A 23,616-nucleotide genomic window follows, 5' to 3' on the forward strand; every position below is an offset into this window, starting at 1 on the left:
GGAAAATAAGCCTTTCCTCTAAATTCAATGCTTTTCTTATGAAGCTAAAATTTGACAAAACTGGGGTAAAAAAAAATTTTAATGCAGTCTGACAAAATTACTCCAAATGACTGATAGCAGGACCAATAACTGCAGTCTATGTTGAAAACAACAGAATTAGAATAGTATATTACCATTGATTGGCTGCCTCCTGCATGTTTCCTACTGGGGCTTGAGCCTGCAACCTGGACCAGGAATCAAACCGCCTGGTGCATGGGGAGACGCTCAACCAACTGAGCCACACTGGCCTGGGCTCTACAACTCTTAAATAATCTAATGGCCTGATTTGTCATTTTGACTATGATATTTGATTACACTGTCACAATGATCTCATGTTTCAAACAAAACCTTGACATAGAGTAGATCATTTCCATACCAATAAGGTACTTAATCGTGTCTAGTTAAGGCATCAAATCCATACTCTCAACTCTTAAATCCAGGCAATATTTTAGCTGACTAAAGTAGGTATCCTTCAAAACCAAGTCAAGATAAAATTTAACATTCCTTTTCTAGATCATTAGCTATGTTCAATGAGACCAAGTACAGTAGTTCCCCTTATCCTCAGAGGATGTTTAAAGATCCCCAGTGGATGCCTGAAACCGTGGATACCCAACCCTATACATATATACTGTTCTTTCCTATATTTACATATGTATGATATAGTTTAACTCATAAATTAGGCACCGTAAGAAATTAACAACAATAATAAAACAATTATAATAATATACCGTAGTATAACTTATGTGAATATGGTCTTTCTCTCTTTCAAAATATCTGATAATCAATCTGATAACTGAGCCAGCTAATAGGTGGATAGCCTATATAGCCTGGATACACTGGACAAAGGATGATTCAGTCCTGGGCAGAAGAGTGCAAGATTTCACTACACTACTAAGTACCATGTGCAATTCAAAACATAAATTTGTATTTCTGGAGTTTTCTTTTTAATATTTTCAGACCACAGTTAAAGGAGGTGACTGAAACCTTGGAAAGTGAAATTGCAGATAAGGGGGATTACTGTATGGGCATATATGTGTACAGTGTGGGTGATGCACCCGAGGCTCAGCAGTCAGAGGGTATAGGAACGAAGACTCTGTGGGCCTGTACATAACCTGCCTCGCCTGGGTCTATCACTGCTCCAGGCCTGCTTTTCCAAACCTCAAACAGACCAAAGCTATTAGTGCACTCAGACTCTTCCTGAAAATCTCTATAGGGATGGCTCAAGTCTTAGCTCCAGTGAGACTCCCTCAGAGGCCTTCACTAATACACAATGGAAAGTCGCACACCCTGTTCCTTATTCTGCCCCTCAGGTTCACGTTCCATTACACCACCCTATTATCAAAGCAATAGCCATGACATTACTTTCTTATGTAGTGTTTCCCATATCCGAATGTTGTCTTACAAAAGAGCAGAGGTCTTGGGACCTTGTCTCTCTTGTTCATCACTGCATCCTTTGGACTTGGCACATAACAGGTGAATGAACAAATGAATATGTGAAAATGATTAGGGGAATACCAAGTGTGGTAAGGATGTGGAGCAGCCAGAATTCATACACTGCTGGAGGGCATGTGAATTGGCAAAACCACTCTGGAAAATTGGCAGTATCCACTAAAGCTAAACGTATGCGTATCCTATGACACAACAATTCCAATACAACTTACCCAACAGAAAAACATACCTATCATCAAAATACATGAGCCAGAATGTTCACAACAGCATTATAGAGCAATGAAATTAAGCCAAACACAAAGTGGGGAAAACCTCACAAAATAACAATGAACTAAAGAAGTCAGACGCCAAAAGAGTACATACTATATTTAGTCCATTTATATAGCATTCAAAAACAGGTGAAAGTAATCTATAGTGTTAGGAGTCTGAATAGAAGGTAACCTAGGTAACTGAAAGGGAGCATGAAAGGGTTTTTCTGGGATGCTGGTCATGTTGTTTCTTGATCTAGAATCTAGATCATCTAGATCAGCCGTTCTCAACCTGTTGGTCTCAACCCCTTTGGGGGTCGAACGACCCTTTCACAGGGGTTGCCTAAGACCATCGGAAAACACATATTGAATATATAATTACATATTGTTTTTGTGATTAATCACTATGCTTTAATTTTGTTCAATTTGTAACAATGAAAATACATCCTGCATATCAGATATTTACATTACAATTCATAACAGTAGCAAAATTACAGTTATGAAGTAGCAACGAAAATAATTTTATGGTTGGGGGTCACCACAACATGAGGAACTGTATTAAAGGGTCGAGGCATTAGGAAGGTTGAGAACCACTGATCTAGATCATCTAGATTCTAGATGCTGATTACATGGGCATGTTCTCTAAGAAAACTTATTGACATGTTATTTCTAAAATTCGATGATTAGGTGAAAGAGATTATAAAATAAAAATATATTCAGCCTGGCAGGTGCGGCTCAGTGGTTGAGCATCGACCTATGAACCAGGTCATGGTTTGATTCCCAGTCAGGGCTTCATCCCCAGTAGGGGCTGTGCGGGAGGCAATCAATAGATTATTCTCTCTCATCATTGATGTTTCTCTCTTTCTCTCTCTCTTCCTCTCTGAAATCAGTAAACATATTTTTAAATATCTATATTCAAACAATAAAAACTCATCGAGCTGCACATTCATGATTTCTGCACTTTTCTGTATGTATGCTATTTTTCGATGAAAAGTTCAAAAAATTAAGCAGGAGTCCTGAAGAGGTAGCATAAGGACATCATAGATGCCAGGCTTCTGAGCCATTACCTCACTTTCTTACCCTTGACCCAGCATTTCATCTCAACCACCATCAACAGAGAGATTCTACAGAAGGGTGATAAATGGGGTAAATAAAATGAGAGACCTGACTTAGCCTAGCAAAGGCTTTGGCTTCTAGAAGGTACCCACTACAGACTCTCAATGTTACAGAGAGCAGAAATTTGGAACATTCACACCATCCAGTCCAGGGGTCACACCGAAGGAAAACAGATGGAGTTGCAGTAAAAATGATAGCAGATACTTACTAAGCTAATATGACAGAAGGCAGAGCCAAAACTCTTCATATATTTATCTCAGTCCTCATAATAATCCTAGAACAATGTTAGTACATAGTACCAAGTGCACAGAAGGCTCTTAATAATAAGTATTTGCTGAGTGATAGATGCTACTATTGCTTCAAAACAGTAACTTGTCCCCATGTTATACAGGATGGCACAGCCTTAATTCAAACCCTGAGCGGCGGGATTCTAATGACTGCTCTTAACCACTTCCCTGTATGTGCAAGTGAACAATGTTAAATATATGCCTCCAAGAGCTTACTTCTGATGTGCTTATTACAATAAGTCAGGCTTCCCAGACTCTGACTGAGAGGCCAAATGGGCCTCGGTTTCCTTATCCATAAAATGGAATAGTAACAGAACCTTCCTTTTATTCAACCAATATGTATTAACTGCCCACTGTGTGCCAGGCAGTGTTCTAGGATTACTGAGAATTAAAGGGAAGAATGCAAAATGGTAAATCCACTCGCTCACTTCCTAACTCCTTGTTCTATTTGTAAGGACAGTGGTTCTCTTTTGTTGTTATTTTTTTTAATATATACTTTATTGATTTTTTTACAGAGAGGAAGGGAGAGGAATAGAGAGTTAGCAACATCAATGAGAGAGAAACATCGATCAGCTGCTTCCTGCACACTCCCCACTGGGGATGTGCCCGCAACCCAGGTACATGCCCTTGACCGGAATCGAACCTGGGACCCTTGAGTCTGCAGGCCGACGCTCTATCCACTGAGCCAAACCGTCAGGGCTGTTGTTGTTGTTGTTATTGTTTTTCACTAATTTGATCTTATGAAACTCACATACAATTCACACAAAATTTTGCACTCAATTTCAGATGATTCATAAATCTTCGAAAGTCCACGTATTGCCCTCTGCTGTGGTTTTAAGGATTGTTGCAGGGGAACTTGGCACACCATGTTCTCACATCAGAAACCGCCAATGGCATTCACAAGTACCCCTTGCAGCAGGGAAGGGATCCCATTTCTACAGACCACAGAAATGGAAAACTGGCATATTTAATCATTGCACTTTCAGAGACGGTAAACCAGGATAAGAACCTCTCTATCTCATGCCTCTCAGTCCAGTGCTTTTCCCAGCTGTCAAGACAGAAGGCCCTTCGGTTCTAGGGTAAGTTTACGGGAAGCAGGAGAGGTAGGTAAGCGCAGCACGACTGGGGTGGGGGCAACCTAGACAAGTCTCTCTCTAGGAGCACCTGCTACCTCCGTAAAATGGGATAACAACTTCTGCTGCTATTCCCCTCCCGGTGGTGCTGCCACACCATGGCTCCAAGGAGAAAGGACGCGCTGCTTCAGCGGAGCGATGCAGACCGCAGGGACGGCTGAGATCAGTACCCAGAGCCTCGGGGCCCTGCGGGCAGGAGCGCTCACGCGGCTCAGCGGCCGGCTTCCGGCTTTCCCACCGGCGACGCGCAGCCCCCGGCGGGGCCCAAAGTGTTTCAGCAACCGGGATGCGCGGAAGGGACGCTCCTAACGGGCTTAGGACGATGCCTGGCACTCAGCAGTCGCTTAGTAAGTATCTGCTGAATTAATCAATGGCCGAGTCGACAGAGAACAACTTCCTCAGTCCCCGCGGCTCAGTCCCCCTCCAGCCCGCGGGCCGCCACACGCACCGCGGGCCGAACCTTCCTGAAGCGAGGAGCAAGTCCTCCACGTCCCACCGTCCTTGCTGCAGGAGCTCGTGGAGCTGCAGTAACGCTCACCTGCACCAGCTGGACTCCTCTAGCAGCCAAGGGGCCGCGCGGGCAGCGGAAACGGGGTCTTCACTAGCGATGGAATGAAGGTGAAGAGAAATTTTCGCGCCGAATGTCGAAGCCCCGCCCCGAGGCTGTCTCTTAGTTGCGTCACCAGCCCGCCCTCCTTTCTGTCCCGCCCTCCCTTCCCGGGAGTCCCGCCCCCCTTCGTCCCGCCTACCTAACCCTGAGTCCCGCCCCCTTCTGCCCCGCCTACCTAACCCGGAGTCCCGCCCCCTTCTGCCCCGCCTCCCTAACCCTGAGTCCCGCCCCCTTATGTCCCGCCTACCTAACCCTGAGTCCCGCCCACTTATGTCCCGCCTACCTAAGAGAGGACGCATGACGTAGGCACGCCTACGTGCAGCGGCCGTTCTTGATTCTATCGGGGCAGGAAGTTCCCTACGCTGCAGCATTTCCGATTTCAAGCTGGTAACGTGAGCTCTTTAAAGGAGACTTCCTCCATCTTTCTTCGTATCTGTTTTGTGTGTGTTTTTAACCGGGATATGACGCACTAAAGGACCCGACGGAAATAGAACTGAAAGCGTTCTAAAATGGCGAACCGCACGGTGAAGGATGCCCACAGCATTCACGGCACCAACCCGCAGTATCTGGTGGAGAAGATCATTCGGACTCGAATCTATGAGTCCAAGTACTGGAAAGAGGAGTGCTTTGGCCTTACGGGTGAGTGGAAGCGCGCCGACCCCACTTGGTGGCCCGGTTCCGACTGGGCGCCGGTAGGACTAGACCCTGGAGGCGGGGGGACTGGAAGGGACTCTGTCATTTAGAAAACCTGAGCGCCTACTGAGCGCCTACAGAGTAGGCCCTACTCTGTGCCTAGACTTGTTCTTAGGCTTTGGGCTCACAGACGACAGGGTCTTATTCCGAAGGGTGTCTCAGTTGGGTTCTTTGAGTTGTTCCATGTTTAATGATAACTTACCGGGTTGCAGACCCGAAAGTCTTTTCTTTTTTGGTAGCTAACATTTATTATTTGCTATGTCAGGCTTGATTCTCACTATGGGCCTTAAACTTTCTTTATTATTTAAATTTGAACTCAGGCTCAGAGAGAGGTGAAGTGACTTGCCCTAGTTCACACAGCTAGTGTTTGATTTTGACAACTTTGGAAGGTTATCCCCATTTTGTAGATGAGGTTTTTTTTTTTTAATTTCTTAAAGTATTACAAAGAGTATTACACATGTCTCCTTTTTCTCCCCCTTGACATTCGCCCGGCTTCCCCCACCCCCCAGTGTCTTGTGTCCATTAGTTATGCATGCATATAAGTCTTTCGGTTGATCTCCTACCCCCACCCCCCAACCCTCCCCAGGGTTCCCACTGTAGTTTGGCATTATGCTCAATGCTGCTCTGCCTCTGTATCCATTTTTGTTCATCAGTCTATAATGTTTCTTATTATCCATAAATGAGTGAGTTCATGTGGTATTTTTCTCAGCTTCCCAGGGGCCGACCCCGCCTCACAGGGGCTGTCCCAGCCTCACGGGGGCGTTTCAGCCTCACCGGGGCCGTCTCAACCTCACCGGGGCCGATTCAGCCTCACCGGGGCCATTTCAACCTGTAGATGAGGATTATTCTCTGTTTTGTAGCTGTTGAAGAGTTGTTACTGTGTTTTGTGTCTTTTGTGAATGAAAAGAGGGCTCTGTAATGAATCTGACATGTTCAGTGGCAGGAAGTACAGTAAACCCTCGATTTTTCTGACCTCGATTTAACGGACAAAATTTCCAGTTTATATGTCCTGTGAAAATCAACACCCTGTTAATTTTAACATGCTTTTATCCAAGATTTGGTTATAAGTAAATTAACAGGTTCTTTTTTTGTTGTTATTCACTGTGTTGTTGTTTTTTATCTCCCCATTTTGGCTCCCTGTTTGTGTACAGTGGGGCCTTGACTTACGAGTTTAATTCGTTCCATGATGGAGCTCGTAACTCAAATTACTCTTATGTCAAATCATTAAAGTGAACGAGTGAGACACGTGATGCTGGGCTGATGTTATGGCATTCACTGTGATGTTCGCTGCGCCAGCTAGCGGTGGGGTGTCTGAAGCTGGCTTGTAACCCGAATTTTAGCTCGAAACTCAAAGCAAAAAACCGGCTGAGAGATGGCTCGTATCAGTCGGGACACTCGTAAGTCAAGGCCCCACTGTATTAGGTAGATCTGCTAAACCTCTCAATCTCTAGTGCAGGACAATGTCAAACCCTGTTTCTGACCAATTAGATCAGGCAAAGCCTCCAGAGACCTGCCTCTGCCTGCAGATTGATTGGATTCCTCTTGAGTAGCCCTCAGGTAATCATCCACAGCTGGGGCAAGAGGTTTTCCAACAGGGTGGGGCAATTGCTTCTGGCTGGAGGCTGTTATTCTCAGTCTCTTAATGGGCCTCAAAAATTCTACTCCTTTAAGGTCAGCTGTCTTACCCCCAAGCAAAACTGCCTGGATAGCAAAGGTCTACCTGAGAAAGATGACCTCCACAGCATGAGGGAATGATACAAAACCGGGCTGGCTGCCTTCTGAACTCTAACCCCAGATCCCCCAACCGTGGCTTCTGCTCACACAGCTCCAGTCCTCTCTGCCCTCCCTTTGTTGGAGCACAAGGTGAGTGGCTGTGCACGAAACTTTGTGTGTTGGCCCTTTAAGAAGGTGCCTGCATTTCCAGCCATCTCTCCCTGGCAGACAGCAACCCTGCTGCTTTTCACAGCCAGATGTTATATGGGCACCTTTCTCAGTTCTGGTGCTCTCTGCTGGGTGGCCCAGCTTTGGGAATTAGACCCAAGTTCTCAGTGGCAATCCCCCACAGCTGAGATCTCTCTCCGGAATTTTATCTACTGTCTGTGGGAGCCTGGCCAACCCTTTCACGCCTCTGCCCTTCCTTCCAGTCTCTATGTGGTCTCCACTTTCCATCCTTGGTTATCAGGGTTCTCTCTAGCTAGCCTTCAGTTGATTATTCATTATGTTTTTTGTGTGTTTAGTTTTGTGTGTTCCAGTTTGTTCCTGGGAACCTGTCTGTGTAGCATCCACTTACTCTGCTGCCGTTTTTAATCTCCTTTACTGTGGGTTTTTAAAAATATATTTTTAATTGATTTCAGAGAGGAAGGGAGAGGGACAGAAACATCAATGATGAGAGAGAATCATTGATCAACTGCCTGCTGCACTGCCCCTACTGGGTATTGAGCCCACAACCCGGGCCTGTGCCCTGACTGAGAATCAAACCATGATCTGGTTCAAAGGTCAACTTCAACCACTGAGCCACACCAGCTGGGCATTCACTGTTAGTTTTAACACATTTTAGTGACTAGGCCATATATTAGAAAAAAATACTATAGTAATATCAGTGACATAAATAAATATGACATATCTACAACTATAGTCTGCATATTTAAATCGAAGATTCACCTCGCGTAAGCAATGTTCAGGGAATGATTAGCACATGATCATACCATATCTTTTTTTTTTAAAATATATTTTATTGATTATTTACAGAGAGAAAAGGAGAGGGATAGAGAGCTAGAAACATCGATGAGAGAGAAACATTGATCAGCTGCCTCCTGCACACCCCCTACTGGGGATGTGCCCACAACCAAGGTACATGCCCTTGACCGGAATTGAACCTGGGACCCGTCAATCCCCAGGTCGACGCTCTATCCAGTGAGCCAAACCAGTTAGGGCAATCACACCATATCTTGAGTGGTAATTGGTTCTGTTGCCTGTAGTGTGACTTTTTGTAGCAGTTTTAATGCCTGCAGGCTGATGTTCTGAGTGCTAAGCCACAACCCAGTTGTGTGCATTTGTTTGCTCATGGTGACTGATAACTAGACCTATCCAGTATACATTTAAAATCACAGTAATACAATAGAAAAAAAATTTTTTTTGAATAATTTTCGATGAAATTAAATTTTTCATTATATAAACATGTCTACATAAGTAAAAGCAGGTAAACTAATCTGTCAATTTCTTAACATGCATTTGGACACCCTCTCACCTGAATTAGTCCATTATCTCGAAGGTGATCTGATCATAAAGTCTGAAATGGGTAAGTCATTGTGGGTAGTCATGCCCCTGTAACTTTTTTAGTAAAAGGTTTAACTTTGCCTTAAGCAAGCCCTGCCCTTTGTTCTTGTGCAACTAGGTTAACACACCTTTGAAATGTCAGAGTAATCCTTTTTTGGGAGCACGTAATTTTGTTAACTATCCTATCATGTAATCTTAGTTCTCTTCTTAATTCCAATGTATAAAAAGAAATGCATGGGGGGGCGGGAGGGGGGGATAAGAGATCAACCGAAGGACTTGTATGCATGCATATAAGCATAACCAATGGACACAAAATACGGGGGTAGGGGAGACTGGGGGAATGTCAAGGGGAGGGGGGGAAGGAGACATATGTAATACTTTTGTAATACTTTAAGCAATAAAACAAAATTGAGTTGGAAAAAAAAGAGATTAATGGTTCAAGCATATCTTCATTTGGTTTGTTAGAGTTTTCTGTTTGTCTACTTGTCTATTTTGGCTCAAATCAATTGAGAACATGTCTATTGGACAGGGAGGTAGCTATCTGGATGGGTAAGTTTTGTATTTTTGTTTCTATGTTTGTCACAGGCTGAAATTTCAAAATAAAAGCTATAAACTCGTAAAAAAAAATAAAAAAAGAAAAGAAAAGAAATGCAGCCCTAACCGGTTTGGCTCAGTGGATAGAGCGTCAGCCTGCCAACTCAAGGGTCCCAGGTTCGATTCCGGTCAAGGGCATGTACCTTGGTTGCAGGAGGGGGTGTGCAGGAGGCAGCTGATTGATGTTTCTCTCTCATTGATGTTTCTAACTCTCTATCCCTCTCCCTTCCTCTCTGTAAAAAATCAATAAAACATAATAATAATAATAATAAAGAAATGCAAAACTGTCATTCTCCAGAGCTGAGATCTTGCTTCCTGGCATATCATCAGTTTGGCTCAGATAAACTTTCATAAAATTATCTACAGGATTGGACATTCCTACATCTCACTATTAACTCCAAATTTCCCCCCTAACATGATGGTGACATGCGTGGACTCTGAAGTTAGACAGCTTAGATTTAAATCCAGGCCTTGCTACTTTCTGGCTGTGGACCTTGAGCAAGTCACTTAACCTTTCTTAGGTTCTTAAGCTAGAACTTAAACTCATGGTTTGTTGTGAAAATTAAATGAAATGCTTAGCTAATAGCCTGGTATATAGTAATTCATCAGTGTATGTTAGCTGCTATGATCATCACCTATTATTATTACTATTAAATGCACATTTGTTATCCTAATATTAAACTGTTGATGAGTATTCAGGAGGGCCAAACCTTGAACTAACTTCTCTTCAAATTGGGAAAAGCTAAGCCCTAATATGTCTGAGATGCCACTGTTTTGTGTGTTGTTTTTTTTGTTTGTTTGTTTTAGCTGAACTTGTAGTTGATAAAGCCATGGAGTTAAGGTTTGTTGGTGGCGTCTATGGTGGCAACATAAAGCCAACTCCCTTTCTGTGTTTGACCTTGAAGATGCTTCAGATTCAACCAGAGAAGGATATCATTGTTGAGTTTATAAAAAATGAAGATTTCAAGTGAGTAAAATGTTGACTAATATAAAAGCTTCAATTTCAGTAGTCCAGAATTTGCTTTTGGTTAAGAGGAGTGATAACGTATCTCAGAGTCCCACAGAGTCCCACTTTAGGATTTTGCTTTTGAACTCTTAAATTTGTATTTTGTCTGTTTTGATTGGGCTTCTTTACTTTTCCAGCATTGGTAACTTTTCCCCCAAAAAAGTATTTCACAAAATCACTGATGCTCAGGGGTAAAGAAAACATGCTGTGGAAGAAGAGGGAAGACTTTGGTGTTAGATATAGGTTCATGTCCAGACTCTTACTTATTAACTCTGACCTTAGAAAAGTACTTAATTTCTAAACTTTACTTTCTTTACTTGTAAAATGGAGACAGAAATATCAACTCAGGATAGATGTGAGGGTTACAAAAGATAGTGCTATAAATTTCACTGCACAGTGTTTGTTGCATAGTAAACATCCCAAAATGTGAGCTGCTCTTATTTTATTATCTATTCTCAAGGAGCTCACAGACAAGAGACATACATAGTAATAGTTCACAGACAGGTAAAAAGAGGCAAAGCTGGCTGCAGATATCATATTCTTTGCTACCATGTTATTTAAGTGGAGATTTGATGGGTAGTTGGATATAAAAGAAAGGGAAAAGTAAAGAATCTTACAAATCATTAACAGCTAGAAAATAGCTAACTTTTATTAGGTACTTACTATGTGCTGTATGCTATGCTTAGTATTGTACCCATATTTCGTCATATACCGCACCAGCAAATTAGGTGCTATCTTTTGCATTTTACAAGAATTGAGAAAGCAAATAACAAAGTAAGTAATGGAACCAGAATTTGAACCCAGATGGTTTTGAAATTCTTCCCGAATCAGCATTTTGCTGCCTAGCAACAATTTATATATTCATGTCTATGTGTATTAGCTCTTGTTAGTAAATATATCTTACTCTTTCTGTTAAATTTAGTAACTCATTAGACTATTTATCTGAGGTAAATAGGTTCTATCTTAATTTTGCAGGTGATATAATAGACTCTGAAAGTTTAACAACACATCCCAAATTCCCACAACTAATAAGCGGTAGAATGGGAACTTGAACTCAGGACTCCATATTTTAGCTCTTCCTTCTGCCCCATGCTGCCTCTAAAATTGCAGCTTTCTCATTTGCCAAAGAAAAATAACTTGTTTATCCAATACTGTCATAAGAAAAGCCAGTTGTAAAACGCAGGAACTTTTCAGGATGAACTTTTAGAATCTTTTAGAACTTTTTACTAACTATTGTTTCACTGTCATTTATCTGTCAGGTATGTACGCATGTTGGGAGCACTTTATATGAGGCTGACAGGTACTGCAATTGATTGCTACAAATACTTGGAGCCTCTGTACAATGATTATAGAAAAATTAAGAGCCAGAACCGAAATGGAGGTAAGTATGGTACCATGTGATTGAACCTTCATTCCTGAGCCAGTTTTTATTTCACCAATATCTCTGCCCTCATAGTCGCATACATTGGGAGTGTTCCCCTTTATCTCCTTCATTAGACTATTAGCCTCCTGTTGGCCTTAACCAGCCTGCCCTATCTGCCCACCTTTCTGACTGCATCTTTTTTTTTATAAGATGGAATGCTTCATCAATTTGTGTGCCATCCTTGTGCAGGGGCTATGCTAATCTTCTCTGTAGTGTTCCAAGTTTAGTATATGTGCTGCTGAAGTGAGCACCTGACTGCAGCTTATTTTAATCCCAGCCTTGCATCACATGCTCCCTCCACGTGTGCTCCATTCCATAAGATTTAGCTCTAGAATGACCACCATAAAAGCCTTCCCCAAACCTCCCAAAGTTAGTTTTCCATGTTACAACTTCACAGTTCTTTCTGCTGGCCTCTCTAGCACTATACTTCACACTATAGTATATAAACTAAGTGTACTTACTCATACTTATATAGGAGTCCCACTGAAAAATAGTAAGTATATCCAAGAGGTGCAGCTCCATGCCTCTTACAGAGACACTTTTAGTGGTAAAGTGGGTTAGTGCAATCAAAACCTTTGCTCATTTAGTGCAGTAAAAAATTGGTAACTTTTTTTTTGCCTTTCCCTTCTACATGTATCATTAAGCTGTAGAAGGTTAAGAATTTGAAATTATACTTTAAACTTTTGTTAACTTACTAACTCATTTATTGAATAAATACATATTAAGTGCCAAGTCATAATGGCCATGGCCCCCATCTTGTTCATCATGTTATTGTTTGCTATGTACTGGAAATAACATGGTGAACAAGAAGGACATGGCCATGACCATTATGGAATTACTTATTTATGATTATACTAGAGGCCTGGTGCACAAAAATTGTGCACTGGGGAGGGGTGTCCCTTAGCCTGGTCTGTGCCCTCTCGCAGTCTGGAACCCCTTGGGGGTTGTCCACCTGCCAGCTTAGGCCCGATGAGGATGGCAGTCAGACATCCCTCTCGCAGTCCGGGACCCCTCGCTTCTTACCACCCAGAGCAGAGGCGGGAGAGGCTCCCGCCACCACCGCTGCGCTCACAGACTGTGAGCCCAGCTTCTGGCTGAGCGGCGCTCCCTCTGTGGGAGCGCACTGACCACCAGGGGACAGCTCCTGTGTTGAGCATATGCCCCCCCCCCCTGGTGGTCAGTGCGCGTCATAGCAACCGGTCATTCTGTCGTTTGGCCAATTTGCATATTAGGGTTTTATTATATAGGATTAAGTTAACTAAAGTAATATAGGGTTTCTCGATCTGTTGGCAGTTTGGGCCATATAATTCTTTGTAGGGAGCTGTCCTGTGCATTGTAGGATATTTAACAGTACCCCTGGCCTCCACTCATTAGAAGCCATTAGCACTCCCCACCCTAGATATGGGTGGTAAAATCACCCGTGGTTGTGAAGTAATGAACTAAAGTAATGTTTACTATAGAAATTCTGAAATTTTTCCATTTACCATATAAGACGCATTTTATATTCAGAAATTACACTTTAGTTATATGATCTATTCAAGAACATCACCCCTGTGCTATTCACAACTATTTGTGCTTGCTTTTGCTTTGTCTCCTGCTAATTGGGACAGCTTCATTTATCCTTTTATCCCCAACTCCTAAATAGGCCTGGCACATAGATGGTCTCAATAAATGTGAGTTGAATGAAGATAGGTGGTGAAGGCTTCGAAGGGCTTAGTTTAAGCACAGCTTTAACAGTACTCCCTTCTGTGTAATTGCCACAGCATAATAGCTTCACTAGTGAAAAGGAAGCTGCAAAGAATTCACACTTACTTTTTGGCTACCTAAATTTATTTCCAAATTGTTGAGCTTACGATTTTTTTTTATTAGAGTTTGAACTGATGCACGTAGATGAGTTCATTGATGAACTACTACACAGTGAGAGAGTCTGTGATATCATTCTGCCCCGGCTACAGGTAAGAGATAAAAGTCTCATATGTGAGTCATTCCCCCCAAATAAGTAGTCTACATGTCTATGTAAAACATAGCAGATTGGAGGTGAGAGGAAAGCAGATAATTTGAAGGGTAGGGCTTTAAAGGTGATTAACACAAAAAGACTTTGTTCTTTAAAATGTTATGTCAAGGACACTGTAGCTAGGGTAAATTTTTAAAATTTGTGAGCAGCTTTTTTCAAATTGACCTTCATATAAAAATTTAGGATACTAAACAAATAAAAGGAGGGTCAGGAGTAAGAGCAGACTTTAATCCCTAAAATAGCACTGTAATCATCCTGTCTCCCTTTCCCAGAGATAAATGATTGTCCATGAAATACCTCTCAGGAACAGCTTTTACAGAGTATGATTTTAAAACTGTTGAAAATACAAAGGGAAAACAGATATAGTAGGTAGCTAAAGAGAAAGGGAATGGAGATTTCTAAAGAGAGAGTAGAGAGATGACTGAACAGGGAATTAGGAGACCTAAGTTTCTGGGTTATTACTACAACTGACTTGCTGTGGGACCTGGTTTTATTTTCCCATCTATAAAATCAAAAATTAGATTAACTGGTGGTCTGCCCCTTGGGACTATTTTAAGGCTACTGGAAGGAATAAGAGGAGACAGCCTTACATTTGCCAACCAGAGCAGCACCTTTTTCTCTAAGTAACATAATGGGCTTGAGAGTGAGATTTCATTTGAGCAAAGGCGTTCTTTTAAATGGCTTTATTAAGATATAATTGACATAAACTACGTATACTAAAGTATACAGTTTGGCAAGTTTTGACATATGTGTATATGCTTTTGAAACTGTCATCACAATTAAGAATAGTGAACATATCCATCACACCCAAAAGTTTCCTTCTTTGTAATTCCTCCCCCCCACCCCATTCAACCACTGATGTATATGCTACTTGTCATGATAGATTAGTTGCATTTTGGAATTAGTACAGTACATTCTAATTTTTGTCTGTCTTCTCCCCAGCATAATTGTTTTTAAATTCATCTATGTTGTTATATGTATTAATAGTTTATTCCTTTTATTGCTGAATGAGTGTCTCTCTCCTGTTCCTTACTGGATGGATACTATAGGTCATGTGGTGAAGAGAATGAGATTTCAAGTCTGAAAACTGGCTTTTAGGACCCAATTCTCTTACGCATTATGGATTACATTAGTTATTATCATCATATTGTCTGCTATTGTTATTTTCAGAAATACTGCAAGAAATGAAATACTCAGAATTGCAGTCAGGGTTTAGCTAAGGGTTCCAAAGCCCAGTCAGCTTGAAGCAAACTTACTGATTTGAGGTGGTCTGCATGGAGTCTAGAAGACTACAAAACAAGCCTGAGAAATTGAAATTTGACAGATACATGTTATGTCAGCAAGAGGTGTACTCTAGTGTGGGCCTCTTACATGTCTTGGATTAAGTGACCTTTAAGAAGTGATCCTCTTGCTCTGATTCTTAGTAAGCAAACCATAGATCAGTTTAGTTTCTGATGTGCCCTGACATTGGCAAGGAGCTTCTGTGGAATGAATTCTAATTTCATCAAACACAAATACTATGGATTATATATTGACTTTATTCACTGCCAAGTCTGGTGAGCATTAGGGATTCCAGATACCCTATCTGATGTGATCCTAGATGCCAAACTATGGTGATCCTGAGTGGACAGCATTTTTCTGATGGATTGACTTCACTGAGTGGAATCTTTCTTTGTCTCATTTCTACCAACTTTTATAGAATGTTTTTAGGGATGAATGAGAGTTAAGTAACATACAAATGTTACTATTTATTCTAGGGCTATCCAACATTCTTTATGTACTTGGCACCTGGAAATGGTAAGGGATCTTATGACCCAGCCAGTCCATTTGGCAGTTTTGAACTCACTTTGCCTCTCAGATCCTTTGTCACTCAGTAAACACTGCTAAGCCACATCTCAGAAGAAAATGGAACCAGATTGTTTATTTCCTGTGCCTTGTTAAAAATGCATGACTCTAGACAGCTCTCTGAATCTTGGGTTTTAGAGAGAATTGGTGCTATTCTAAAACAAGACCCAATACACTCTTCAGCCTCCACACTGGGCTGAGCCTCAGTGGATCTGTTGGGGTAGATTCTGATCTGAGCCACTTCTGGCAGAACTTTCAGCCATGAACTTATGGCCCTTATATATGAAGTCCACATTTTTTTATTTGAGGCTATCCCTGTCTTGATTGATATCCCAGTGACCTTGGAGTATAAGGCCACAGAGAATATAACCAACAGGAAATGGAGATGTCCCTTCAGCTTTGTATCTGTTTACAGGGGAATTTAAAGATTATATAGATTTCAGGTATGTTAAACACCTTATGAGCATTTTAAACTGTCAAGGATGTCTCTGAAATCAATCTCAGGAGCCCAGTGTTGGGGCTTCTGGACATAGATATCAAGGTCCACTAACACTCATTGTGTTTTCTGTAGAAACGCTATGTGCTAGAGGAAGCTGAGCAATTGGAGCCTCGGGTTAGCGCTCTAGAAGAGGACATGGATGATGTCGAGTCCAGTGAGGAAGAGGAAGAAGAGGATGAGAAGGTCAGGTACCTGGGAGCTTAAGGGTGAAGGATAGTTACAGGGAATGGGAATGATGCTTTTTTGTTGTTTTTAACTTTCTTTAACCAAAAAATGCAGTATTTAGTCAATAAGAATATGGGCTTTAGACATTGGTTCATATCTCAGCTCTGTTGTATATAGTAGTATAATCTTGTGCAAATTACATAATCCCAGTTTTCTCTGTATAATGTGGATATGCTTATGGTAAGTTAAAAAAGAAGGACCTAAAACATTTGTGATTAAAATTCAAGAAAGAATATACATATGGAAAAAGGTTAGCGGAACATACAAGAAATACTGGCTCATGGAGTCTGAGACATTACAAATGGAAGTGTAACTCTGAGCCATCAGGCTCCCTTAAAGTTGAGTGTAGAAGGAAGCTCAATCATTCATGAATTCAAAGCCATGTAAAGCTGAGGTGCTTTTCGGTGGTGAGTGAACCAAAAGTAGGCCTTTTTTAAATGGGAAATCTTAATCATATACCAAAGCGGAGAGATTGTACTTCAGTTTACCCATCAGCCTAACTTCAGTGGTGATCAACTCATAGCCAGTTTGTTTCCTCTACATCTCTACCCATTTACCCCCCCACCAATTACCTTGAAGCATCGTAACATTTCATTTGTCAGTTTTTAAAATGAGTTGATTCTAGAATAGCCTTCCAAGATGAATGTTCTTGGTAGCATTGTAAACTCATGGATTTAAGCATTGTTTTATGCTTTGAAACATTACTGTCCCTCTTGATGCTCACAATGTCCCATTTTTGGACAGTGCGGTCCTTCAACTTGACTTGTGAGAGTTTGATATAATCATAGTAGTCTCAGCCCCTTGCTTTCTGATATGACGATATGTTCTAGTCATCTCTTACTAGCTTCTGCCCCCAAACTGGAATTAGCCATTTTCCAAGGAGCCTTTGGTTCCATTTATTGAGACATAATATTTAGATACCATAACTTGGGTACTGTACGTGGTTATTGCTCTGGGTTTGGGCAGTGTTACGAGCTAGGCTTTTGTAGTTGGCTGAGCTAGAGGAAATTTTTTTTTTAAGATTAAAGGACACCATGAATTTGTACTTAACCTTAATGATTTTACATTTATATGTCTTCTTTTGCATTGGAAATTCAACTTCTTAAGGAGGTAAACATGATTAGTTATATCTCACTACTCTCAGTAAGTCCCAGAATAATGGTACCAACACTAGCACAATAATAGAATTATTGAAAAGTTTTTTTAATTGGAGTTTTTTCCTCCTCAGAGTTATCCCTCCATGTTTTTCAAATTACTGTTTTTAAAATCACTTGAAGGTAGCCCAGCTGGTGTGGCTCAGTGGTTGAGTGTTGACCTATGAACCAGGAGGTCACAGTTTGATTCCCAGTTGAAGTGCATGCCAAGGTTTTGTGCTCGATCCCCAGTGGAGGGCACAGTGGAGGGCATGCAGGAGGCATGATTCTCATCATTGATGTTCATCATTGATATTTCTATCTCTCTCCTTCTCCCTCTCTGAAATAAAAAAATCACTTAAAAGTAGAATTTGGGACAGGATAGGGAGGGGAGTGTACCAAGTGTTTCTAAATGGCTCTCTATAAGCCTGTGCTCATCACTGATCCATCTATCTCATTTATCTCATTTATAGTTGGAGAGAGTACCATCACCTGATCACCGCCGGAGAAGCTACCGAGACTTGGACAAGCCCCGTCGCTCTCCCACACTGCGCTACAGGAGAAGTAGGAGCCGGTCTCCCAGAAGGTAAGGCCCTAGTCATTTGCCTCTTCCAGGGAGATTTTAAGCACTGTAGAGTCAAGGTTTGGACTTCAGGGAAGGAAAGATGCCAGTCTATGGAGAATGTGTGCTTGCCCAATGTGTTAGTTGCTGGAAAATAACCACCCACAAAACCTCAGTGGCAGACAATATAACCATTTATTTAAGTTCACAAGTCTGCAGTCAGTGATAATAAGCTGGGCTTGGACAGGCAGTTTTTTTAGTATGTTATGTTCACTCACCTGATTTGTAGTCTGTTGGCCAATACAAGATGGCCTTAGTTAGCTAGGATGACTGGGGCAATCATCTCTTCTCTATGTATGTCTCATTCTAGGCTAAGTTAGGCACGTTCTCATGGTAATGGCAGAATTCAAGAGCAAACAAGCCCAATCATGCAAGTTTCTTTCCACTATACGCTTGTATCACATCTGTAAATATCCCATTGGCCAAAGCAAGTCACTTGGAGTGGGAGGGTGCTAAAAGTTACATGACAAAAGAGATGGGTTAAAAATTGGGGCAATATTTTGCAGTCTACAACATTCAAGGCACCTACCTACTAAGGCTCTTCTTCATCTGTTTTCTTTCCATATAGGCGGAGTCGGTCTCCAAAAAGGAGGAGGTAGGCCTTTGTGGGTTTTTGTAATGAAGGATAGGAATTGGGGGAAGGGGGACAGAGGGGATACTGTTTTTGTGATTAAATTGTCAGGCAGATATGGGAGTCTGACCAGTCATTTCCACAGCCCTTCCCCTCGCCGAGAGAGGCATCGGAGCAAGAGTCCAAGACGTCACCGCAGCAGGTCCCGAGATAGACGGCACAGATCCCGCTCCAAGTCCCCAGGTATAACATTTGGGCCTTTTGCTATTGGTTGTATTAACAAAGAAATGTAATAGGAACAGTTAACCTCTTGCAATACTGTAGTGCTTGTGTTATTGCTTAGAAGAAAAGGAAATGGCCTTAGAATTTAAAAATTAAGAGTTGACATCTTGACTCTCATTTATAGGCTTTGCTGTTAAGAGGAGGAGCCTCAGGGTTTTCATCATCTGAAATGTTAGGACTAAGACTTAATAGAGTAGTGGTAAATAAATACTCAATGTGATGTTTGTGTAAGGAGCCATAAAGCCCTGGATGCATATGAAGTGGGTTCATTTCTCCTCACCACCATACACACACCAATTCAGGGAGGTGCTATCCAACAGAGATGTCCCTAGCATAGACCAAAAAAGTATTAAGCCAGTGGGAGGTGAAAATGACTCTGGAGGAATAGGAGGGTAGAATCTCATTCATTATTGGCCTATTCTTTTCCAGGTCATCACCGTAGTCATAGACACAGGAGCCACTCAAAATCTCCTGAAAGGTATGGATTGACCTGTTTTGACTTGAGAATTTCACTCTTTATTCAGAAATTAAAGCCCCAATCACAATTAAATTTGACCTGAAATTTTGTTTTGATGGGGATATTTAGGAATTCTCCTTCATTACAGGAGAAAATTGGCCAGTTGTCCTGAGAATTACTAGAATTATATGTTTATGTTTTGTTTTTCCTTGTAGGTGATAGGGGTATGAGCTTTGGTCTCAGGAGGCCTGAGCTTAACCCCAACTTTTAACACTTTTAACAGAGTGACAATGGACAAGTCACTTTCATTTGATAAGCTTTAAATAGAAATGTCTATATGCTATACACTGTTAACATTCATTCTTAATCTCTCAGAGGTCATTTCCTCAGTAGTAAATTTTGGACAGTAATGCTAGCTAGACTCATTGTGTTACTCTGAGACATAAAACACTAGGCCATTTAATGAATATTGTGTCACCTCTGTTCCCATCAGTGTCACCATACCCCAGTTTTTCTCAAAAGTCCTTGCCCAGCTCCTTGAACAGCTGTTAAATTTAATAATGTGTATGTGTTGCCATTTCAGATCTAAGAAAAGCCACAAGAAGAGCCGGAGAGGAAATGAGTAATGGACTCAGTTTAGGTTTAGTCCAAAGAGCCTCCTGCAAATATGAAGTCATCTCTCTATGTGGAAGGACTAAGATCTACTCCCACGGCAGCTATAAGACAATTTTAGGGTGTTATTGTTTTTTAACCTGAAAGTCCACTTTTTTTTTTTTGGTAATGAAAGAGGTGCTTAGTTTTGTATCTCTTTGAATCCTAATCCATATTTGAGGGATAATGCTCCCCAAGGGCTGCTTTTGATCCCTTGTACAACACACACTGAGGATTTGGGAAGTGGAGGGTATGTATGACGAGGAGAGGATATGGCGGCCTAGTGATCCTTTTGTTATTAAATTTAACATTCCATCTTTCTGTGGTTTCATTTTTAGTTTGCTCCCTGATTGGAACTGTTTTGAGAACCCTAAGATTTGTGCTGCTGCTGTTATATTCAAAGATCAAGTTAGTAAAACATTAATGCTCCCCCCCCCCCCCCCCCCCCCCGCGCCCAGCAGTAGCAAGTGATAATAAACGTGAGAACTGATTAATAGCAGTTTTTTAAGAAGATAATGCAATGCAAGGCTTCTTCTGGATCATTTAATCCAGTTGCACTGAACAGTTCAACAAACAGTAAAATTTAACACCTTTTATACAGCATTCTTATATACTGTTTCTCCTTCCACAAGCCTTGAATTCCAGGTTAAGATGCTCAGCCTTTATTCTACAAGAATTGACATTATCCAAGTCTAGTCAGTAGCAGTAGGGCAACAAGATTGAAAAGGTAATGTCACTCAGGGTTTTGACCTGAATTGTTGGACAGTAGTGCCATTCACAAAGCCAGAAAATACAGCAGGAAGAGACCAGGATTTACAGGGGCAGGTAGTGGAAGTTGTAGTGAAAATGATTCAGTTTAACTTTAGACAACTATAGTATGTCTAGGCAAAGCCCAGAAAGTTGGAACTAGGAACTGGAGTTGAACATAGTGAGCTAGCCTTGAATTGACAATGTTTGGATAATTGCGGATGTGCAGAATTAAAGAGTGCCCCAGGAGTGTTTGTATATGTAGGAAAAGCCAATAATAGAATCATAGGCAACAGCACTGCTGAGAGGAAGAAGTGCAGTCATGGGTTGAAAACTGCAATGAATCATTCAGAAAGGAGAATTAGAAGAGGACGCAGAAGCAGAATGACCGAAAAATATTCATGGGGTCCCTGGCTGGTGTGCCTCAATGGTTAAAGCAAAGGGTTATGGGTTCAATTTCCAGTCAAGGGCATGTACTTGGGTTGCAGGTTCACTCCCCATCCGAGTCTGGATGCATCCGTGAGGCATCCAGTCCATGTGTCTCTTTAGCATTGATGTTTCCCTCCGAAAAAAGCAATGGGGGGGGGGACGACATCATCTGGTGAGGATTAACAACAAACAACAAAAATGTTCATGGGCATTGATAATCAAGAGGAGAGGATGTTGGGATCTTTGCTAGAAAAGTTCCATTTACCTGTACTTACCTTTCCTCCTTTAATAATGGAAAAGTGATTGAATGACTTCCTGCAGCTCTGGTCCCAGCAAGAATTGTGAATACCAACTGCCTCACAGGATGGATCCAGTTTCTTGGAAAGCCATATCTGGTCATAGGATTCACAATCTATTGCTTGCTATTGAACTGAAGGATTGTTGCAGCAATATTAAAGCATTTGGGCATCATTTTCATGATTTCAAATTCTTCAGTGATTCTTCTTTTGAAGATACTTCAGCTAATAAGAGTTGTCCATCAGAGCTATTTTGGTTTATCATACAACTATATATGGCTGCCTTTAAAAATTAAATATAAGCACCTCTGTTTACATCTGTTATAGAGTCCTAGCAGTTATTTCTTGTGATCTAGGCAGAAAGAAATGTCTTTTGGCTAAATAACCTATGGGCCAACCAAATCATCCAGTACATTAAAATATTTAAATGTTTGTCTTAAAACCCCTCAACAATTTTTAATAACAAAGAAAACTCCCCAAATATAAACTATAAACTTCAAGCATACTTATTAGGCTTATGGTGAAATCTGGACCAAATTGGAGCAGTATAGCCAACCTATAGCAGGAAGCGGACTGTCCTCATTCTCGTTAGTACAAAAGAAATAACAGTGAGTAGGACATGATGAGCATCTCTTTGGAAATCGTTTTGATAAATTACAGGCTTGCAGAGGAGATGGAGCCTAAGGATAAATCCTGCTGAAGGGCCATTTCTGTCATGTATGTGCTAGCCAGTCTAGTAAATGAGGCCTTGGAACTGTAGCTTTATAACTTGTTTTTACTTTGGCCTGTAAAACAAATTTTGCATCGTGTGTTCTGTATTGAAAAAAATTTCAGGAAAGAAATCTTATTCCTTATGCAAAATGCATTCTGATGTTTCCTATATAGTAACAGTTTTTAATGTTGGGTGCAAACCACTAAATTGATTTCACTTCCCACAATTTAAATTACACTGCGTTAAAAACTTCACCATAGGGCACATGACTTCTTAATACTAACAAAATAAAGGGAGAAATGTGTTCTCAGAGACAAAGAAAATAATGGATTTGGTGAGAGGCTGCTAATATAACAATCCAACTTAACCTCAGCCCAGTGGTTCTCAACCTTGGCTGCACATTAGAATCACCTAGGAATCTTTAAAATCCTGATTTCTGGGCCTCATCATTAGTAACAAAGAAACAATTTCTGGAGGATGAGGCCCAGAAATCAGGATTTTAAAAAGATTCCTAGGTGATTCTAATGTGCAGCCAAGGTTGAGAACCACTGGGTTAAAGTAAGAAGTTCTCCACAGTGATGGATCTGTTTTTTTTAAAATGCAAATGTACAAGTTCAAAGAAGAGATGAAAGGAGATGGAAAATTAACTTGGAAGAGAGTAAATGAATATGAAAAACTGGAAAAATTAAACCTTAGAAAACAAAATACAAGATAAAGGTATTGAGAAAACAGGTTGGAGGGAAAAAATAAAAGCTAAAGTGATAATAAAACAGATGAAGTCAGTTTGGCTCAGTGGATAGAGCGTCGGGCCTGTAGACTGAAGGGTCCCAGGTTTGATTCCAGTCAAGGGCACATGTCCTGTAAGTTTATAGGCTTGACCCCCAGTAGGGGGCAAATTAAATTAAAAGGAAGTTATAAGACTCAAATATTTGAACACTGCCTATATAGAAGTAATATAACCAGGAAATAGAGGGACTCTTAAGTGTGCTAGTTTCATTTTTTCAAAACAGGAGTCATACTGTCTTTAAAATATACATACACTAGAAATAAATGATTCCAGCCTCTTAAATGTTTTCTATAACTGTCCTCAATTTTCAAGGGAGACTCAGAACTAGATTCTCTTGTAGAAAAAATTTTTTAAAAAATCTATTTTATTGTTTTTTTACAGAGAGGAAGGGAGAGAGAGAGAGTTAGAAACATCGATGAGAGAGAAACATCAACCAGCTGCCTCCTGCACATCTCCCACTGGGGATGTGCCC

At 41.1% G+C, this 23,616-nt stretch overlaps 2 protein-coding genes and 1 non-coding gene across 4 annotated transcripts in view; 1 reads left to right on the top strand and 2 right to left on the bottom strand.

The window, feature by feature from the left end:
- ORC1 (origin recognition complex subunit 1) overlaps positions 1–4,892 on the bottom strand; it is a 29,761-nt gene extending 24,869 nt beyond the window's left edge. The window contains exon 1 of the mRNA XM_070405121.1: positions 4,811–4,892. The gene's annotated coding sequence lies outside the window, so the exon portion shown is untranslated. The remainder of the gene's footprint in view (positions 1–4,810) is intronic.
- A 326-nt stretch (positions 4,893–5,218) lies between these two features.
- On the top strand, positions 5,219–20,492 carry PRPF38A (pre-mRNA processing factor 38A). 2 transcript variants are annotated; one of them, XM_070405123.1, is made up of 10 exons: positions 5,219–5,521; positions 10,253–10,412; positions 11,711–11,832; positions 13,744–13,829; positions 16,305–16,415; positions 18,064–18,176; positions 18,781–18,807; positions 18,929–19,026; positions 19,495–19,543; positions 20,106–20,492. In XM_070405123.1, the coding sequence occupies exons 1-10, from the start codon at positions 5,392–5,394 to the stop codon at positions 20,146–20,148; spliced, it is 939 nt and encodes a 312-aa protein (XP_070261224.1). In that variant the 5' UTR covers positions 5,219–5,391; the 3' UTR covers positions 20,149–20,492. The 2 variants fall into 2 exon arrangements, with proteins under 2 accessions (XP_070261224.1, XP_070261225.1); XM_070405124.1 differs by lacking the exon at positions 5,219–5,521 and adding an exon at positions 9,228–9,562.
- LOC139004530 (U6 spliceosomal RNA) lies at positions 12,019–12,125 on the bottom strand. The gene has a single exon (XR_011470408.1). It is a non-coding gene; the product is annotated as a U6 spliceosomal RNA (small nuclear RNA).
- Positions 20,493–23,616: the final 3,124 nt, after the last annotated feature.

Source organism: Myotis yumanensis, unplaced genomic scaffold, assembly GCF_028538775.1.
Source record: "Myotis yumanensis isolate MYYU_CA2020_CCGP unplaced genomic scaffold, mMyoYum1.0.hap1 SCAF_2, whole genome shotgun sequence".
NCBI classification, from domain to species: Eukaryota; Metazoa; Chordata; class Mammalia; order Chiroptera; family Vespertilionidae; genus Myotis; species Myotis yumanensis.

What these genes read in the sequence shown, in the direction of transcription:
- PRPF38A (XM_070405123.1), top strand. Translation starts at nt 5,392, where the DNA reads ATGGCGAACCGCACGGTGAAGGATGCCCACAGCATTCACGGCACCAAC. An exon ending in GGAGTGCTTTGGCCTTACGG is followed by an intron (nt 5,522 to 10,252) that starts GTGAGTGGAAGC and finishes TGTTTGTTTTAG; the next exon opens with CTGAACTTGTAGTTGATAAA. An exon ending in ATCCCGCTCCAAGTCCCCAG is followed by an intron (nt 19,027 to 19,494) that starts GTATAACATTTG and finishes ATTCTTTTCCAG; the next exon opens with GTCATCACCGTAGTCATAGA.